Raw genomic sequence first — 20,788 nt, 5'->3', positions numbered from 1 at the left:
ATACATTTTTATTAACTTATAAGTATGTTTAATGACTTTCACTGCCGTAGTTTTACTAACCTCTCTAAAAGTCACTATGATTTGATCAGTAATTTTCTCAGTAATATTTTAATTGCAGTCTTAGTAAATGTTTTGAAATACCCTTAACCCCTTAACATATTGCAATTGATGTGCATTTCTTTTTGTTTTTTTACTCACTTTTGTTTTAGTTTTTCTTTCTTGAGCTTCGAAGTTCTCCTTGAATGAACCTAGAAGGCAGCCCCATTAACTTCTAATTACTAATTACAATAACTGTAATTAGATTCTGCTGTAGTAAATCAGACACTAATTACATGCAGATTGTGAGTGCAAACTTGAATGAACGTGCAGCACGAATTCTCCCTGCTCTTTCATGTACGTAAATCTGGCCTTCATTGACTGTTATCTGCTGTGCCTTCCCGAGGTCTTTACTGAGACGTCTGTGTTTACTCTGTGTGTGTGAGTGAATGTGCTTGTTTGTGCATGTTATAAAGTATGCCCATACATGCACACAAGTACTGTGTGCATGTTTAAGTATGAATCTAAGTATATGCATGTGTGTGAGCATGTGTGTGTGTGCACCGAGCAACTGTAATGGTTCTTATCACTTCACACCAGCTGTCAGTTCTCTCACACACAGCACTGCAGCCTGTAGGTGACCCAACACACATGTTCACCTCCAGTCGATCCAGGCCAGGTTGGACGCATTGGAAAGCAAACACATAGCTGCCTTACTGATGGGCTGGAAAACATGAGGCTGCTTTAGCAAAGATTTTAATGCTAAAATGCGCCTGTCTTATTAGACAAAACATATGACCCTGTTGGTTCACAGCAATTTCTTAAATGACAAAAATTCACAAGACAACGCAAGGAGCTGTGAGGGACAACAAATGTCAGTTTTACCTAGATTGCAGTATACCATCTATTCTAAGTTAAAATGCTTGCTAGGAGCTGTCAGTAGTCTGCTTAATGTAATCCACAGAAGATTTCTTGAACACCATCATTTGTCTCAATGCCCCTCTACACATGTTCACATCCAGGAACTGCCCAGCAAAACAACCTAAACCAAAGCAAGGGGATTTAGAAGTGCCTTAGTGGTAGTAGTAGTAGTAGTAGTAGTAGTAGTAGTAGTAGGTTCAGACTTGGGAAAACAGTTTTCACTTTCTTTCACTGTTTTCATCCGAAGGGATTCAGTCATTTAATCATGTAACTTCCAATCCAAATCCACAAAGAAATACTCAGTATGTTTTTGACAAAGACCAAAAAATTGTCTCCCAGCTGTCAGTCTCATTGCTTTAGAAAGAAATGTTGTGATATCCTGTCCATCCCTGAGCATGTATTAAACAATACAACATTGCTAAACAACTTGTAATAGGAAACATGGCTGTTTTCTTTTACTTCCTTGCAACTCTCCACTCCAACTCCTCAGTGCTTTTTTTAGCCTAAGGAGTTGGACCGGGTTCGTTGGCTCTCTGAGGTTCATACGACTTTCATTGTTTCATAAATAGTGTGAAACAGGAGAGGGACGTGTCATCGGCCCTTATTTCTTAATCTGCATGCACTTCAGAGAAACACCACTTATTTAAGTACTATAGCATAAATGTATTCCTCCATCAGTTATACTACATATGCTAACTGCCAGTGTTCAGTCCGTGCACACACACACACACACACACACACACACACACACACACACACACGTGCATGGACACGCACAAAGCAGCTGGATGGTGAAACAGCAGCCTTGTCCAAACAGCACAAAGAGCAGAGGGAGCAAAAACACTCAGAGGAAGGACCCAGGCATTCAGCATTAATCATACACTGTGGCACACACACACACACACACACACACACACACACACACACGTACCCTAGAGGCGGTACCACCCATTTTCAGATGCACAAGCACAGACACACAGTTATACAGCAAACAGATGCACAGACACCCGCCCACCACCTGCTTTTGTGGGCAAACACACTTACATGCATGCGTATGCTTATACACGCGCACACACACACACACACACACACACACACACACACACACACACTTCCCTCAGGACACACTACACCATTCAGGAAACATTAGCAGCATTAGCCAGGAATGCTAATTGAAACAAACAGCTCATGTTTTCTTCATTTCTGAGGTGGGAGCTGGCTGTAATTGAGACTTCTGTGTGTGTGTGTGTGTGTGTGTGTGTGTGTGTGTGTGTGTGTGTGTATACACATGTATAGACACACAGTTTTTCATGCCAGAGATCTGGGAACCATTGTACACTATTATTGTCCTGCTTTTTATCCAGTTTTGCTTTCAAACACAAAAGAGAGCAAATTGTTCACCATAAACACACATTAACGCTGACAGAATCGTTGTTCCAGACCAAAGCAAACCTGATCTCTCTTTCACTTCACAATTACATGCAAACACACACTCTCAGCTCCAATCAGAATGTATTTGGAAAGACCTCATTTAATGCAAAATGGAGATTCAGGTTGGAGTTGCTGCCACGATGGATTCTCAAATTGTTTGGCCTGCAGTTTAGAGAGACATCCCATAACCAGTGGGGCAAAGGTCAGCTGTGGTGGCCTTTTGAAGGGGCTGAGGGCTAGAAACTGAACCTATACCTCTCCCTAAACATCCCAGATGCAGTAGCTGAGACTCCCTTACCTGCACCAAAAGCAAAAAAGTATGTCTGGTTGGGATTTCTCTGCAGCAAGGCGGATACGCGGCGAGCCATCCGCTCGTTGCGTTTGTAGATGAGCTCCTGGCGGAAGTAGCTGTCAATCTGCTGTGCCGTCATGCGGTCATGAGCTGGCAGGGAGCTGTTGATGAAGTGAGGCAGCTGAGAGAGAGAGAGAAAATTAGATACATTAGCATACATCAAACACAAAAAGAAAGGAAAAAATGAGATGGATGAAAGAGGAGGACTGAATGGGGGTGTTGGTGACAACCTGGCAAATGTGTGTGCCCATTTGAGTGTGAGACCTGGCAACCAGGAGTGTTTGTGGCATGACGGCTTGACAGAAAATGACCAATGCGATGAATTGCTATACATATTTTAGATGAGACAGCATCAATGAATGACAGGGCGAGAGGGAGGAGAGAAAAGTGTCAACACCACAAGTGTGTGTTTAGGCTGTGGCACATTTTTGTATGTGACTGTGTACACTAATGTGTTTATATGTGTGTGTGTGTGTGTGTGTGTGTGTGTGTGTGTGGGTGCACTGCACGCAGGCAAGTACAGTATCTCCACCAGTGTGAGCGTGTGAATGTGTGCTTAATTGCTGTGTGATTTATTAAGAGCCAGACAGGCAGAGACAGACCACACTGGCCCTGTTCCACTCTTGGCTGCATCAGTGGATTCAGCAGGCTGTTAATCTGTGAGGATGAGCGGGGGTCGGCGGCAGGGTTGCCGGGGTTTGGCATCGTGGTCTCAGCTGTCCAACTCAGAAACACACAGACACACCTGAACACACAGTCTCACTTTCTCTGTCTGCAGTTCTTTCACTTCCTGTCAGGCTATCCCTGTACCCGTATTTGACATTTTCTGGCTCTTTCTCTTGATGTATATGCAACAAAATGTTAAATATTGGAGATGGGTGAAATCCCAATACATTTGGTCTGTTACCTCTTCCTGGCATGCTGTTTACTGCCAGTAATAAATACCTCTTTTCTTAACTTGAGACTGTTTGTACTATTATGGTGCTGAAATTCTCTTCCATGTGTTATAATTCCTATTTTGGACTTTTAGATGATCCATGATATCTAAAGATTCACTGGCCAGCGTTCCATGGAATTTGGCCTTGATGTTCATAATGATTTTTATCTTTCATCTGGCACTGAGATCAGATCTACGCTTCGGCCCATTGCACTTTGATTGCACTTTGTCTTTATAATATAAATGTACTTAAAGTTTAATACAATATATTTTTTTTTCAGCATATGGCACACACAGGTTTGGGATCTGTAAAAGCTCAATATTATGCGCAAACCATTTCAGAGTGGATTTTTCACCAACTGCAAGGAGGGTGCAATGGGCTTCACTGCCTTTCTCTCTGTGTGTTTTGTATCATCCAAACTGACCTGATCAGTCCTCCTTCCCCTGTTAATTCAGTGGGATCTCTGTTTCTGTCACCTTCCTTCTCTGGTCTCTCTTATGCAACCAGGAGTGCAACTGAGGCTACCCAGACTTCAGTCTTTCTTCCCAAGTCGGAAAGAATGAAGCAATGGATGGGACTAAAGAAAGAAAGATTTGGGTTTTTATGTCACAGTATGTTTTTGTGTCTCCATGTGTGTTTGAGTTCACATAATGCAGATGTGTTTAATCTGGAATTGTATTTGAGTATGACAAGAACACACACATGCAAACATACAGACACTGTCTAAAACTGAGTTACAAGTTGACACCACAGTAGAACAGCTGTAAATGATGCATAAATCTGTGTGTGTGTGTGTGTGTGTGTGTGTGTGTGTGTGTGTGTGTGTGTGTTTGAACATTGAATACATGGGGGGATTTATTGTACCACATGTGAACAAGGTGCTGCTCTCCAGCATCCATCCAAAGTCTTTGTCTGACACATCTTCTCTCACTCCCTCGACTGCTCTTCCTGCAGTCTGTTTCACATAATGGTTGAAAGGTTCTAATTCACACCTACATCAGATTTTTATTTCTTTCATTTGTGACTCCACCGATTCTACACATCAAAGTCAAAGTGTTTACAGGTCTTTGGGAGTACTGCTGCATATGTGAAAAAAGTGATGTCACTTCGGTTGGTGTAAACGACTACAAGTTTGAAAATGAAAACAATCTGGGGGTGTGGAGTTAGAAAGAAGTGAGCTCACCAGACCTCTGTGGCTCGCTCCCCATCTCTGCTTGAGGCCAGCGGCTCGAGGCTCCATTAGCCGCTACTAGCATAAATCCAAATTGTTTGTATGACATAAACCACATTACTCACTTATCTTACCTATCTCTACATGTAGTTACTCAATGGGGACAGAAAGCCAGAAAGAAGGAAATTCACACAGATATTTGTAGCCTGAAGCCTTGTATTGTCTCTGTGAATGACCCAGGTTCCTCCAGAATGACAGGGGTTCATGCTTCACGGTTAAAGGAAGCAGAGCTGGATGGATATGGGGGAATAAGTTAGAGAGAGGGAGGTGGAGACGGAGTGCTTCATCATTGCTCTGATGAGTGAGGATCGCGTGAGTGTTTCATGACGAGAGAAAAAGAGTGTTCGGTCGGAGAGGGGTCAAGGTGGGAGTGTAGTGGTAAATGCAGATAACTTATCACAGCAAAGGCCATTAGCTGCTTCGTATCCCAACCTGCACAGGAAATGTGGAGTGACAGGGAGATATTTCCTCCCTTCCTCACTACTAGTATCGCTCTGCACTCACTTGCTCAGTCAGTCTGCCACCAATTTACTCTCTTCTATTCTTAATTCAGGATTCGGCTCTTTGAAGTTCATTTTTTCTCTTCTGTTCTCTTCTCTCATACTTTTTTTCCCCATTTCTTTCCCTTGCCTTCTTTTCCTTTCATTTCCCCTTTCCCATCCTGTCCTTTCCTTTCTTTTCTCTCAGCATTAAACCATAAAAGCACCAAATATTCACCACGTGATATTGTGGCACAAAACAAATAAATGAGGGAACATAATCAATTCCTAAGCAACCATCAGAATGTTCCAGTATTTAGGTTAAATTTCACCTTACAAAACAATGCAGATAGCAGTTATGGACAACTATATCATATCAACTTTCATCTTTGTGCTCTACATCTACAGCAATTTTTAAAGTGAGCAGGAAATATGACAAAATTCTTTGAAGTTGCTTCTTTCCAACTTGTCTTTGTGGGGCTTTTTAATCTAAACCTCCTCCTAACTTATATCCCTGTTCTATCTTATCTGTCTCTGTCTATCTTTGACGTCCGTGATGGATTTGGGACCGGTTGATTGTTGAAAAGCATTAACCTGTCCTGCACCATCCTGCCGTGCTCTGCTCTGGGGCCCATCATCGACCTCTTTCTAATATGATGAAGATTGAACTGGGAGAGTATCTGGGGGTTTTGGAGGGCCTCTGGATAAGGTCCTATCGATCAAAAAAACACCTGCTCTTTTACTGCCCTTGAAGTTCACACACAAACCTGCTATAGATCACCAGGCTACAGAAGCAGGCTCCACAGTCAGGCGTCTGATTGCTCTAGCATGTGCTGGGGAATGTTAATACATGTTATTATGACATGAGGAGCAAGGGCACACTGGTATGATTTAAAGCGTTCATGCAGGAGACGACTGTAGCCACGACTGCTGGTGAAACTGTGGCTAACAAGCTCTTCATGGCCCCCAGAGAGGAAGAGATGGATCGACGCCGACAGTGAGGGAGGCGAAGGGAGAAAAAAAGAGAGAGATGTGTGTCTTTTGTCAAGGCTTAACAACAGAGGCATGGTGATATTTGAAGTGTATGAATAGTGAGTTGTGCGTACTTTCTCTTACTTTGTGTGACTCTAGTGTAAATGATGTGGAATCTCTGCAGTTGAGTGGTGAGTTGAGGTTACATGGTGTGTTAGGTTTAATGAGACTTGAGGATCAGTGAGGGAGGTTGACACAGCGTAATTGACTTATGAGGAGGGCTTTCGAGTAAATCTGCATTCAAGAGTGGAGATAGCATGAGAGCTACTGCGCGCGGCGCCTATGTATGTGTGCGCTCTATATACTGAATGGCCTTTTGACAGCTACTGTAGCAGAGCTGGGTGTGAAGACTGACGAGGAGGCCGTCACTGAAGGAGCAGAGGCTATGTTAGGAAACACAAAGTTAGGGGAGGTCAGATGGTGTATTTATGGCCGAGTCCAGAGCTATTAAAGTGTCAGACTATCAAGTAACTTGAGGTTGAGAGGGATTAAGATGGCAATGTGCAGTTTTGTGGAAAGCCTAAAAGTTTGAGGTGATGATAGCGTAATGGCAGAGAAGTGGGTATGAGAGGGTGGCCAACTCAAATCAAGAGTCTGACAGATTTGGGTTTTTGAATACTGTTAAAGATGTTTTTGGACCCAAGCTGCAAATAAGCTGGTGGTGAATATTTTACTATATCAGAAACTTGACCATCCTTTTGTTCAACAAAACAAAACAAAAACATTTACACTGCAGACAAAAAAAGGCATGTTACCCAGCACCTGCAAAAAAAAACCCATATCTGTTGGGCTGTCATCGTATCAAATCTGATTGTGGCATAAAAGTAACCTGACATGTGACATCTTTTGGTTACGACTTTACATAATCTGGGAAACACATTGTTAAGAGCATAAAGGCTGTAAGACCTTTCAAGCAGATTGTTGTTGGACCATGTAGAATTTTGTAAGTGGGAAAATATGAAACATTTAGGATTTTTTGGCCAAGCACAATAATGGCATCATGCTGGGCAAATGGTCCATACTCATTTTATGGTCTTTCTGTTGCCCTTTTTTCAAACCGGCTGTTTTAATTGACTTCAGTTGTTCCGCAGAAGGTTGACACAAAGCTGCAAAAGTTAACACTGTCTTAACTGAAGGAAAAGTGAACAGAGAGTGATTATATTTTTATTTTGGGATGAACCATCTTCTAAAATCTAAAGGAGGAGACCAACCTGTGAGGTGTCATGGTTGAAGATGATGGAGCTGAGATCACCACAGTTGTAGTGGGTAATGAGGTCTTCAGTGGTGTAGGAGCCCTGCAGGCTGCCTGCTCGGACGCCCTCGTGCTGCAGCAGCGTCTGGTTCAAAGCAAACAGCACCTGCAGGGAGAGAGAGACAGAAAGGCAGGAAGGGTGCTGTTACTTTCTGCATCCACAAACTCAGTTTTCTCTGCTCTGCGCTAAAGAGGAATTTGCCATGAAAGGGGGAGAAACTGTGCAAGCACGGCCAGTGTTCCTCTTTAAAAATATTATGTGACCTTAATATACAATGAAGCCGTTATTTCTGCGAGTCGGTGGAAGTTGCCCCGACTCAGTTGCAGCGTTTTCATTTCTTTCAGGATATTTTCATACGCTTTCCATACAGGCTGACTTCAGGTAAAAGCAGACCACAAAAAGACATGGCAAAACTCCACCGACTTTCTTCTGAAGGAGAGAGAAAAGGGGAAGAAAGGGAGAGCTGAAGAGAGAGAAAGAGAGAGACAGGGAGACCCTTTAAAAATAACCCTTCTTTCTCTTTCACCAGGCCAGGGTGCCGTAAATTTACAGCACCCATTAAAATCAAAAGTAAACCCTCTTTAGAGAGAATTTATAGCGTGCAGCCGCCAGCCAGTCCAACGACTCCACAGCTGTCCTAGACACCAGGGGTCAACCTCCCTGCTCCCGCCCTCTACAATCCCACGCCACCTCTGACTGGCCTGGCAATCGGGACCGAGTTGTCAATCACTGTTAAGCTCTCTTACAGGAACCAGAGGTGTGCTATGGGAGAAGTGGTCGTTTTTCTTTCTGTGTACAGGAGATTTCACACAGTTCTACATTGCACCCAAGACAGTTTCAGTTGACTTGATTAGAACAAGTGACTCAGCTCATCATATCTTCAAACCACACCACGCTGATCCACGCCTATGATCCTAATTACCAAGAAACCTGACTAGAGCGTCGGAAAATACTGCGGGGAGAACGTCAGTATCCAGGCCCAGATGATTTGTGGAGCAGCTTAAGGCCGATACAGCTGCACAACTGATTGAGCCCCATGTCAGAAGTCTGGGTCGTAATTCACGCAATTAAGTTATGTTTTCGCAATCATAAATGCCCATATCGTGCATATTGAATGTTTCAACTCCAGGTAACCTTTATGCCGGGATAATCACAACCAAGCTCTAAGCTCAACCTTGTGACTCTCTCTCTGAGGTCATTGTGTTTGCTAACCAGTCGTGTGGGCTCATTTTGGCTTTAGTGCACTTTTTTTCATAATGCAAAGAGACATCTGATGAGCTAACGGCATATATAACTCTCTCATTATCCCCCTTTCATGTCTTTGCTTTTCTCCTGCTCCCTTTGTCCATCCTCTTCTCATCTCTCTGTCAGCGCTGGATCCCGAGCCCTTTTACTCCCACTGCAGCACCAAGAACTTAGTCTGATCTTATTTATTCTTTTCGACATGTTTCATTGAGCACACTTTCTGCTATGCTCAGCACCACGCTGTCGTCCTGCCAGAGGTTCATAATCCAGGAACGGGTCTCGATCAAACCATTTCAGTCCTGAAGAAAATATGACTTTTGTGCTTTTCTCAGCTCATATCTCAGCACCAGACTTTCCAACCCAGAAGCCCTCCTGCTGTTTGAATAATGACACTATACCTCGTTTCTATTTCTATTTCCATCTCACGTGAGATTCTTTTATTGCTCTAAACTTAAGGTCATGCTGAGGTGTGATGCCAGGCCCAGAGAAGCTAATACCTGCCTGGTGGCTAACTAGCTGTAGTAGCTAATTCTGCTTCTGCAGATGTTGATTCTGTGCCAGTAAGTTGCCACTGACCCTAGTCCTTGACCCACAGGGCTCTCTGCCACGTCTCGAGGGTTTTTCCAAGAGAAACACCAGAGCAGGCCCTGGGCAGATTTAGGGGCGGGAGCTGGCAGAGCACACACACCTGCCAGGCAATCTGTAGCGCTGCCAGCTCCAGTAGTTTCCCTTAACACTGCGCCAGACACGACAGACAGGAGGGTGAGTGCCGCAGAGGATGCATGGTAAGAAGGGAGGGGTGTGTGTGGCTGGTTGTGTTGTTAAGGGAGTTGTTATTTCAATATTGTCCGTCTCCCGGGGAAAGAACATCTCTGCAGCTGTAACCATGGCGCCTCAGTTTGTGCTGGGCTGAATGAAAGAGCACGTCAATCACTGCGGGAGAGGCAGCGGGGGAGAGAGGGGGAGAGAGGAAAAATGCAAACATTCCCAATGTGTGTGTGTGTGCTCGCATGCATATGCATATGTGTGAATATGTGTGTGTGCACGCACGCCATGTGTTGACTGACCGAGTGGGTGTTCTCATGCTGAAGTGGTCCACTCACTCTGACAGACTGGCTCTTTTACAGCCAGGCCTTTTCAAAGAAACTAACATTGACACTGTTCACCACACAGTTTACTACTGCAGGTCCATCTTCTCTCTTTTTTTCCCCCCGTCTCATCTAATACATGCGTGAGAAACTCCCATTGTAATTAAATAAAAGCTTTATAAGAACAAAGCTGGAAGGAGCAGAGCACACGGATGGTCTTGGAACCGGCGATCTGAGTGCAGCACTCCAAAAATTCATTAGCGAGCGTTGGAAAGAAAACAGAAAGAAAGGGGTAGGGCAGGAGTGGGAGCAACATTAAAAAAAGAAAGAAATCAGAGAGATCTTTTATGTTTCAGAAAATGTCATTTATCAACGTGTGTGCATTGCAGCAATTGACCTTGAAGTGCGTTAAATCCTGGCTGTTTGCTAGCAACAGTGTTAGCTTGTTTGAAGGTTTTACGGGTCTGAAGCGTGAGTAGGTGCCGATGACAAGGTGCTGGAACTGAGAGAGCTCACTCTTGTCGACTACATCACTCCCCTATTATACCTCCTTAAATCTGAATCGGAGAATGTGAGTGATGAATAGAGCTAAAGGGCTTCGGGCTGCGATACAACAGAAGGAAGTGTCAAACTGTGGAGGCCAAACACTGAACTCTGGCAAAGAGGCGAAAATGTAATACCCAGGATTACTTTTTACTTGACAGCTGCATGCATGCTTTGTTAATCGTGCACGAAAAGCACACATCATCAACAATAACAGTTTATACACAGATCAAGAAAAACAAAACACTGTCACGTATCAATCCTGTCTGCTTCAATCTTTTCCCCTCCCTTTCCTCGTGTCCACTTTCCTCGAACCACCCTTTTAATTTCTGTATCCATTACTCACTTCTTCTCTCAAAGCTGTGGTAACATAATGAGACACTACTCCACAATCCGGCAGACTGACAGAAGAAAGAAAGAAAGAAAGAAAGAAAGAAAGAAAGAAAGGAAGAACAAAGGGAGGGAGGAGTAATAGCACGAGGAAGACATAGAGCAGAGAACAAAAGCCGGAGAGAGTTGAAAGTGTGAAAGAACGGTACAAGACAAATAAAGCCTTGTTCTCTATGAGAGGAGCATGTGTTGTGCAGATGGAGGTGATTCCTCTCCGTTTGCACCGTGGAGAGTTTGGGTTAGGTGGTATACACAGTGTATGGGTACAAGCCTGGCGTGGGTACCGGGTATAACCAGGCAGTCAGGTGCATGAAAGCATGGCGTGGCCTGCCAGCGTCAGGCAGGAGATCTGAGAAGGTGTGTTCCTTCACACATCTTCATCTTTTCTCCCAGCTTTACTCTCTTACTTATTTACTTTCTTCTCCTTGTTTTTGTCCTCTCAGGTGTTGTGCGTAACATCATTACAGTAATAAATCACATTGGCTGCCACTAGAGGAAATCAGACGGATTGCTTTACTGCAATGGTTGTCAGCCTTTTTGGTTTGTGACCTTTTGATGCAATGACGCAGTGTCTATTTGAAACCCCTGGTCACATGTCTGTGACTTGTGAGCAGTTCTCAGACTGTTCCATTTGAATAGTTTTAGAAACCCTCAAATGTAAACGAGACCAGGAGTCTATACAGCCATGCTAGCAGCTCTGTGAGGCTGTACTTATGCACAGCGGTGCTTTGAGCTAAATGCTAACATCTGCATGTTGACATTATCTTTGTGACATAAAGCACGTTTCCTTTTTTCTCTGGTTAACAGGAAGTGTGGTCTTAATTTTCAAAAAACACTAAAGATGAAAAAGAAGCTATCAATCACTGAAAACATAGTGCTGAGTTTTTGGTAATTACCACAAGACATATTCATTAATTAATCAGCAATCAGTTGATTCTTAAAAGCTTTGTACCTTTGAATACAGACCATACAAACAGAATGAGAATTCAGCTCTTTCTGTGTCTTTATCTCTGGTCATTTAATCGGCCCCTGATAAAGAAAACAGTACAAACAGTTTCAGGGTGGTGCGTTCCCCTCGACCGCTCTCGTCTCCCTGAGAGCCGCTTGTGTTTCATCGCCCGAGAAAGAGAAGAGCTAGACCCCTGACCCAGGACACACACTGCTGGGTTCCTCCAGGCCGAGCCGGCTTCCCCCCTGGGCTCCGGCTACAGACGACAAGAGGGGATTGGGTTCACAGCACCCTGGGGTGACTGGAGGGAAGGAGGCAGGGAGTTGAAATAACATCCAGGGCAACCCAAGAATAGGAGAAGTGCGATAGCTCATCCCAGTTCCCCACAGAGCAGTTCCCCAAAAAAGGGTGGACACCAGTTTGTGTGAGTGTACGTTCCCCTTCATGGCCACAGTAGAGGACCATAAAAGTGTTCATAAACAGCACCCTTGTGTCCATTTTCTTTCAACTTGTACTATCTCAGTATGACTTCATGCTCGAATGTGCATGTAGCAGTGGCGGGGGTATTTTAAAAGCCTGCTGCTGTCTGATCTTTAAGTCTCTGAGAAGCACCTTGAATACATTAGGGTGGAAAGATGGTGTCACACAAGACCACATCAAAGTTGTCTGGACAGTCTCACATGATAGCTTCCTTGTTGTCTCTTACAGTTTTATCAACAAGGTTCTCAAGACTTGTTCTTTCTTTTTTTCCCCTCCAAGGGAATCGAGTTACCTGTCAGGGGCTTTGAAGGCAACATTCAAGCATAAAAATGCCGCAAACGCGACCTCCAACGTCAGCCCATTGCCAAAATTGTTTTACAGCCCTTCGACGCCTTTCTGCGTGTATCGTTTGCTTATTTGAAGGTGAGCAGCACTTTCAATTCATCACATCTGGCTTGAGCTACAGCAAGCCAGAGCCTTGCTTTTTTCCAGATCTTTATCCCTGTTAATACCCACGATACACACACACACACACACACTTGCATGCACACTCACAAACACATATACAACCACCCATAAGCACACACGCTAATAATTATACACAGCACATTCCTCTCTGAGCAATACCTGTATACAATCCATATATTGTAGAAAATGAAAGAGAAGACATTTTAAATCTTTTCCACATAAGACAGCAGCAGTATTTTGAATATTGTTTCTCCTTTGTCTCTGTGTCTCTTTCACTTCCCACTTCCTTTCTCTCTTCTCTCATTCTCTCTCTTTCTCTGTCCCACTAAGTCTCTCACCCGGCCTGGTCTACGTCCTGTCTCAGCCTAGGAAATCCAGGGATTACCAGAGGGACAATCCCAGTGGCAGAGGCCTGCTGCTCCCAGCTTCCACAGAAAGCCTCCTATTCTTCCCCCTCCTTCTTCCTTGCATCCTGTCTTATTTCCTTTCTGAGGCAGGGGGTGGGGGTCTAATGATGGGAGATATCCCTCTCTCTTAGCTTGAAATAGTAAAATTCCCCCTCCTCGTCTTTTTCTTATCCTTCCTTTCTTCTGACTGAAGTTCGGTCTTTCCATCTCCACCTCCACCTCTTCTCCACTTGTTTATCGCCTTTCCTCCAATAAAACCAGACCTATAGGCACCCACACATACTGTATACACCCCTCCAGTCCCCAGAGCCTCCTCTCTCTTCTCTTAATAAGAGTCTGCAGAATGGGGGGGGTGGGTGTCGCCCCTACACTTGTCCACAAATAAACCCTGCTGTTTGACTTGGCAGCGCTGCCGCTGCGCCAGTCATCCCAGCTTTCCTGCCTCCCCAGAAAACAGAGAAAATAATAAAGTATCACTTGATCCGGAGTGAAAAAGCGCACAGCTGGTCCCTCGCCGTGAATGCCCCCAAGCAGAGGGTGTGGGGTGCGAAAGAGTGGTGGAAAATTATGGAGGGAAATTGTGCTAATTTTTGTTTTTTCTTTTAACATCAAGGGCCCAGAGCTGTTGGACAGGAATAAGTCTATGTGTAAATATATGAGGACAACACAGCTAAGCAGGAGTAATGTAGGTAAAGGCGACAGGTGGAGAGGTGGTCAGAAGTAAATACATGTAAAAACACAACACTTGATTAAAAAAAGGTAAATTAAAGCTGCACTAATCAATATTTTTATATTAACAATAGACCAAATGATTGTGTATATGCTGAATGGTATCACTGCTGACAAACCCACAGAGAACTATCACCTAAATCTGCAGCTCTACAGAGTGTTTAAGCATCTAGTTGGTGAACATAGTGGAGCATTTAGCAACTAAAGAGACAGATCCCTCAGGAGTTGGTAGAGACCAAAACAGAGCTAAAAGGAGAGTGAATATTAAACAATGCCAATGTTGCTCTGTTTCTCATAAACGAACTGTTAATTCAATATGTCAACGTTTAGATAAAGTTTACAGCCTGTTGCAATGCCCCTAAGTGGCCAAAATCAGTTTTAAATTGAATTAAACATGACTCTTCTTGTGAATAGATTGGGATTCAAAAAGATGCTATAATAATTGCAACTATTATAACGTATTATATATTAGGGTATATAAAATGATCTCCTTTAAATCACTGAGAACTGAAAAAACACACCTTGTGTTGGCTTCAAAAGCCAAGCATCATTTATTGTATTTAATGGTGTGATCTGCTTTATCTCAATAAACTATACTATAAGATCACTGATGTAAATAAACTGCACATGAATTAAATTAAATGATCTCACCCACCAGATTTCTTCAGTTGTTTTAAGGAAAATAAGATTACAGGACTTGCTAAAATGTACCCTAGATCAGGTCACTCTAACCTTATCTCCATCAAAGCTCGTAGTCCACTTCTAACATCATGGCCTCCACTAATCCTAACACATTTCTCAGTCTGCTTTTTTTTTCCAAGGGAAAAACTCTCATTGAATTCCATCGGATTTATCCGGCTCCCATTATGATGTGTGATGCTATCCAAACCAGATGAGCTGGGTCTTCTCCACGGCATGAGAAAGGAGCAGGCAGAAACAGCCGTGTATGTTTAAAACATGTCTCCCCGGCCCCAAACCAGGGCCCGACCACTCTCTCTTATCTCCCAGAGTCTGCTTTAGTTGGACTAATGGTTTTAGACAGAATAATTCCCAAAGAATGATTTGTCCTTTGCAAAGTCCACATCTGAGGTCCGGCAGAAACACGAGAGCAGCACATAATCTCCTGCATGAACATAAATTGTGTAATGGAGGGAAAAAACGGATCCAGATTGAGAAACTGCAAGTGTCCAAACAGTTGGTCCAGGTGACTGAATTCATTCCTTTTAAAGAGAGGAATCCTTGCAGAGGTTTCAGTGTGTGCGTGCAAGTCAAGCACGCATGCAACCTTCAGCGGTCACACATCGTTCTGATGATATTCAAGTGATGTAATGCCAGATTTTGTCAAACTGATTTTTCCTTAAATAAATCATTAGTTCACTTCAGGTTTGTGCGCTTGTTCGTGAGTTCGTGTGTGCACCTCAGCAAGCATCCAAGACTGAATTGCTCTTGTTTGCACTCTTTGACAGGCGGACTGGATTTCCCCTGCAGAGCAGTGGACACTTTAGTAGCATAGAGTGTATTGCAGCAGATCATAGCTATAAAAAAGAGATATGATTGAGAGGTTTTTATGTTTGAGTTAAGATCTGCATGTTGTGCATGTGTGTTTCAGTAGAGGAGTAGGCAGTAAATGGAGGAGGGGGAGAGAAAAAATTAAGTGAGAGAGATGGAATAAAGTGAGAGACACCATGAGAAGAAAAGAAGGAGAAGGAGAAAAGGTGGAGGAGATGCAGCGGGGGGTGTCATGTAAAAATACGCCAAAAAGAGAGACAGAAAGGCCGGCTGTTTACAGTTAATCAGGCGAGAGAGGAGGGAGCAGACCTATTTCCCCTCACCTCCTCCTCCTCCTCCTCTTCTGTTTTACAGGTCTGGAGTACAGCTGGCCAGTTTTGTCCTCCACCATCTCCCTTCATCCTCCCAAAGCCTCTCCATCCTCTGTCCTGTCCCCATCTCTTCAAAAACAACTCATGTCTCTTCCGTCAATTCTCAAACCCTCAATCACCGGCCTTCCTCCCTTTCCCCACCCAGGTTATGCACTCTCAATGACAAATCTCTAGATTATACAGTTCAGCAACAGCCCTTCATCCCTCTCCCACTCGTCCCTTTCATTCTCTCCTCTCCTCCATTTGATGGCGGCTCTCCTTCCACCACTGTCACTGATCTCTGTTTATTTAGCTTTCATGTCCTTCCTCCTTCCTGTGCTCCACATCGTACACACTCGCGCTCTCTGTATGAGCATGCACTTGTAACTCAATGCTTGTGTGCATACGTGCATGCATGTGGATACTGTGTGTTTGCGTTTCCACATGCGTCTGTCTTCACTACAGAGTTTGTCCAAATTGCACAGTGCTCTGACTGTCTAATAGACTGGAGCAGCAGAAGGAGGAGTAAGTGGACCAAACTTCCTCTCCTCTCCTCCGCTCCCTTCAGTCACGGCTCTATTAGACTCGATGCCGAAGCTAAGGCGGCGTAATCCCACACAAGCGCACCATTTCACGGCAAATCAGCAGGAGAAATGTTCAATTTCATGCGAGCGTATTCAGCCTGCAGGAAAGCAGAGAGAGACAGGGCAAGATTGTAATGTATACCTTTCAGGCACAAACGAGACACAGACTGTGAACAAGCAGTATATGTGTGTGAGGGAGTGTTAAATAAGAGTCCAAATCGTCTTCCCGGGGAGAATAAGCTGCCTTAGATGAAGCGAAGACAGAGACACACAAACACACACAAATGTGTTCAACCTCCCCAACTGCTGAGGTTTGCCAGCACTTAACAACTGTGGGACCACCAGAGAGAGTCTGATGTGTTTGACAGATATAAAAAGTATTTTTAGTGGTGGAAAATGTTTATTGGCTGCATCTTTTCTTACAGTAATGAGAGGAAGATTAACCCACTGCTATGCTGCATGCTGTCCATCGTAATTTTAAAATCTTGTGTGTGTGTGTATAATTTTGTTAATTTTGTGCATTCAGTGGAGAGACCGGTCCAGGACATATTCCTCAGCCTCTGCCAAAAGAGGAGGAATGTACCTTCCTGTAACTCCTTTGTTGTCTTTTTTTACATGCTGGTTAGCCGGCCACTGGTAAGGCCACGTTCACGAATCAGCTGGGTTTTGTTCAGAGTTGGAGGATATGTGAACCTCTCAGAGGAGCTGCGTGCAGAGTTGGTAGAAGGCACTTTATCAGAGTTGGGCTGTGTAACGGAACGGAAGTAATGTAACTGATGACTTCTGCTGTTGAGTAGTTAGTAAATTAATATAATTACCTACAAAACCTGACAAACTACTCACAAAAATATGCACATGGGTACATAACATGAGATAACCTTTCTGTGCTGCCCTGGTTTGATTACAGACAACATGTAAACTCCGGCCATCGTTCTTTCTCTCGGTCTCTCCCTCCTCCGTTTCACTCTCTTTCTGTGTGAATGAAAAGCAGATGAAGAGCCGACTAACAGTCTGACTGACTGGGGACATCTTGGTACACTTGAACACTTCTTAATCCACTTCCACAGTATCTGATCATACGGAGAGATATCGCACACTCACAGACATGCACACACCCACACGAAACTCCACCATCCTCACAGAGGCCTTTAAATGGCAGCCAACAGCCTTCACAGAGGAGTGAAAGCTCAGCTGGAGATACAGACCAAACTAGGGAAGGAAAAGTAAGAAAAAACATGTAATGACAGCTGAGGGGGAAAAGAGGTGTTAGGGAGGAAAGTGAGTGTGTAAAACTGAAAATGAGGTATAAAGAAGTGGTATAATAGAGGTTCCTGATGTTATTAAGTGTTTCACTTACCCATAGCATACATATGGCACCAGTGGTAGCCTACATGTGAAAGTCAGTTGTTGAAAAGTATTGCCTTCAAGAGCTGTATTGTTTGAAAGACCCAACTCAGAAGACAAAAAAGAATACATGGATACCCTGAAACGGACAGGTTTGTCACATTGGTTGCCTCTTGCATTAAAAGGATGTAATTGGATTGTAATATTAGGTTAGTTGGGGTAAAACCTGCAAAAGCATGGCCATTAATAAAGTTCTCTCTTGGATGCAAAAAAAGCAAAAAGTAATTGTAAGTTGCAGGAGTAATATTTCACTGATAGCATGTTTAAGGTAGTTTTCATTGAAGAAACTTCCATTGAAGTTTCTAGATGAATTAGCAAAGAAGAGACCTAACCTAGCGAATAGATCTTCCTCTGTAAACCGCCGACTTGTTGAGTTTAAAACATCTATCAGTTGACTTCTGACCTTTTGGTCCAATGGTCAAACCATTTTCTTTCACAACTTAGTGAGCATCAATAAACTTGACCCCTTGATCAGAAAATGTTTAGCAGTTAAGATTTTGGGGAGACAAACAACAAGATTTATGTAGTCAGGACGTCAGCCAGGAGGCTTCCAAAGTGCTACTCTTAATTGCTGTGGTTCAGACGTTTTGGCCTCACCATGCTGCAATTAATTAACAGAACCTGCTCACACTGACAGCTAATGCAGACATCAGGCCTGTGCCGAAAATTGAACTGAGGAGGAATTAATCATGTTTACGAGCAAACCCATGAATGAGTCTGCCTGCATCATCAGAGCAACTAATCAGTGTTGGAGGAAGGAGAGCTGGAGAGAACAAGGATTTGTGTAAGCGCATGAGTGCATTTGCTTGTGTTTGTGTGTGAGAGACAGAAGAAAACAGTGTTTGTGTGTGAGGAAGAGGGAGGGCAGAGAAAGGAGCCAACATAGAGACAGAGAAAAACAGACAAACAAACAGACAGAAAAAGTCACAGAAGCACCGAGTGGGAGGCGGTGAAGTTGGAGAGAGAGCCCAGTGATAGGACATGGGAAATAACTCCTCCATGCTGCCCGTGGTTTGGAGGTGGAAGGCAGAGTCTTGACGGCATGTGGTGAAGGAGTTACAGTAACGCTGGCCGTAGATTAGTAGCTCTTCCTCTAGCTGGCCTTGACTAGGAGCGGCGCTGGCTGTTGCATCAGAGACGGGGCATTTAACTGCCCTCATAAGACTCTCATTATTTCATAAATCTGCAGTTTAGGCGCTCAGCTCTGTTGATTTGAGCCTACGCCAACGCTTAGAGAATGTTTTTCACAATCTCCCTAATTTATTTACAACCTTGATTCATTTTTGTATGTGTGTGTGAGAGCGAGAGAAAGAAGTGGAGAAAGTCAGAGGATGGTAGCGGACGGAGAGGGTGAAAGCAACTGAGCTCATTCTCTGTTTGCTTGTTGTTTGCGTGGCTGCTGCATGCATAACGTGCGTGTGTGTGAGCCATTGGGATAATTCTAGCACAGCGCCAACGGGGAATTAAATTTCACCACGTCTGGTGCACACATGAATTTATTCCTTCATGAATCAGTGACACATATTTCTACTACCAGTTTTATTTTGCTCTGTCACATTCTTGGCTGTTCCTGTATCTCGGTATTTATGTCTTTGTTATCAGGACTCTGGTGCTGTGACTGCATGCAAGTCTTACCTGAAGCCTCTCAACCCACCGATTGCTAAACGGCACCATCTACCATACTCAAAACCATCTATATACATACACACAGATGTAGACTACTGAAGTATAACTATACATAAATGCATGTATATATGTGTCTTTTTATCTGTCTTTGTCGCCATATTTCCTTTGGAATTAAATATGCTATTAAAAAGCATCACATCTACCCTTTCTCTTTCTTTCTTTCTTTCTTTCTTACTTTCTTACGAGGCACAGACACTCACATACACGTCCATATTCATCCAACCTCCAACCACCCAGAGCTCTCAGCCCCGTAGCCTCCCAGGGAAAGTGCTTGGTATGAAGAAATCCAATATGATTAAGACTATGATTGCTGCCTCTAATAGTTTTAGCACCCATACCCTCTATTAAGGAAAACATTGGGTTTGGACCACAGCTCAGCACAGGCTTCTGACAGAGAGGATCAGCCTGTGGGAAAGACCCATAATTCAGTGTTTGGGAGTGTGTGCATGTGTATGTGTGTGCATACAGTAGGTGTGAGTTGTATATATGTGGGCACATACATATGTCTACGTGTGTCTGTGTTTTTTTTTTCTACATCTTGTGTATGAGACAGTGTGTGTGTGTGTGTGTGTGTGTGTGTGTGTGTGTGTGTGTGTGTGTGTGTGTGTGTGTGTGTGTGTGTGTGTGTGCAGCCCACAGCAGCTCAAGGGCAGACTTGGTCAGCCATGCTGAGGGTTTGTGGCCACCCCGACCAACAGATCACAGGATTGTGGCTTTAAATGGGCCGCAAATCATCAAACAGGCCACACGGATGGAGAGGAATGCTGCAGCAGACGGGAGGAGCACTGGATAAACAAGATTACAACTTCTGCAGTTTGTCTTCACTGGAGGAATAAAACCTTTGGAAGAAACAGCTAGTAGCAGTGATCAGTACAATGTTTAGTGTTTTAGAATATGTGTATGGACTGGCGTAGAGGTATATTTAAAACACCATCTCTTATAAGGTTTATTTATTGTTTTCTGTGAAAATCATTTGATTATTTACGGATAGAAATAAACAAAGCTGTTGACAAATATATTTAGACATTTTTCTACTCTTTTTGTAAGGTGTTTTTAAACTTTTAAAGAAAGTTTTAACCTTTTAAAGTTAAAATTCTTCTAGTTATGCAAAAAATGGGCATGATATACTCCGATAATTCCATAGGAATGAATTGGATCCGCCATTTTAAATGCTGGTGTGACCAGGCCTTTAGGCCGGAGACAAACCTTTGCTGTTAAACTGAGAGTACAAGACTGCAAGTTCACTCTACATGTGGACAGGTGAAGTTCCAAATCTTGAAAAA

General features: G+C 43.6%; 1 protein-coding gene across 2 annotated transcripts in view; it reads right to left on the bottom strand.

Moving 5' to 3' along the window:
- trabd2b (TraB domain containing 2B) overlaps nucleotides 1–20,788 on the bottom strand; it is a 61,658-nt gene that overhangs the window by 17,953 nt on the left and 22,917 nt on the right. For both annotated transcript variants that reach the window (XM_070909116.1, XM_070909117.1), the window contains exons 3-4: nucleotides 7,632–7,778; nucleotides 2,687–2,861 (exon numbers count right to left, since the gene is read on the bottom strand). In XM_070909116.1, the coding sequence (XP_070765217.1) occupies nucleotides 2,687–2,861; nucleotides 7,632–7,778 (322 nt within the window). The remainder of the gene's footprint in view (nucleotides 1–2,686; nucleotides 2,862–7,631; nucleotides 7,779–20,788) is intronic.

This window comes from Enoplosus armatus, chromosome 7, assembly GCF_043641665.1.
Source record: "Enoplosus armatus isolate fEnoArm2 chromosome 7, fEnoArm2.hap1, whole genome shotgun sequence".
Classification (NCBI taxonomy): Eukaryota; Metazoa; Chordata; class Actinopteri; order Centrarchiformes; family Enoplosidae; genus Enoplosus; species Enoplosus armatus.
This window is presented reverse-complemented; position numbering and strand designations above follow the sequence as displayed.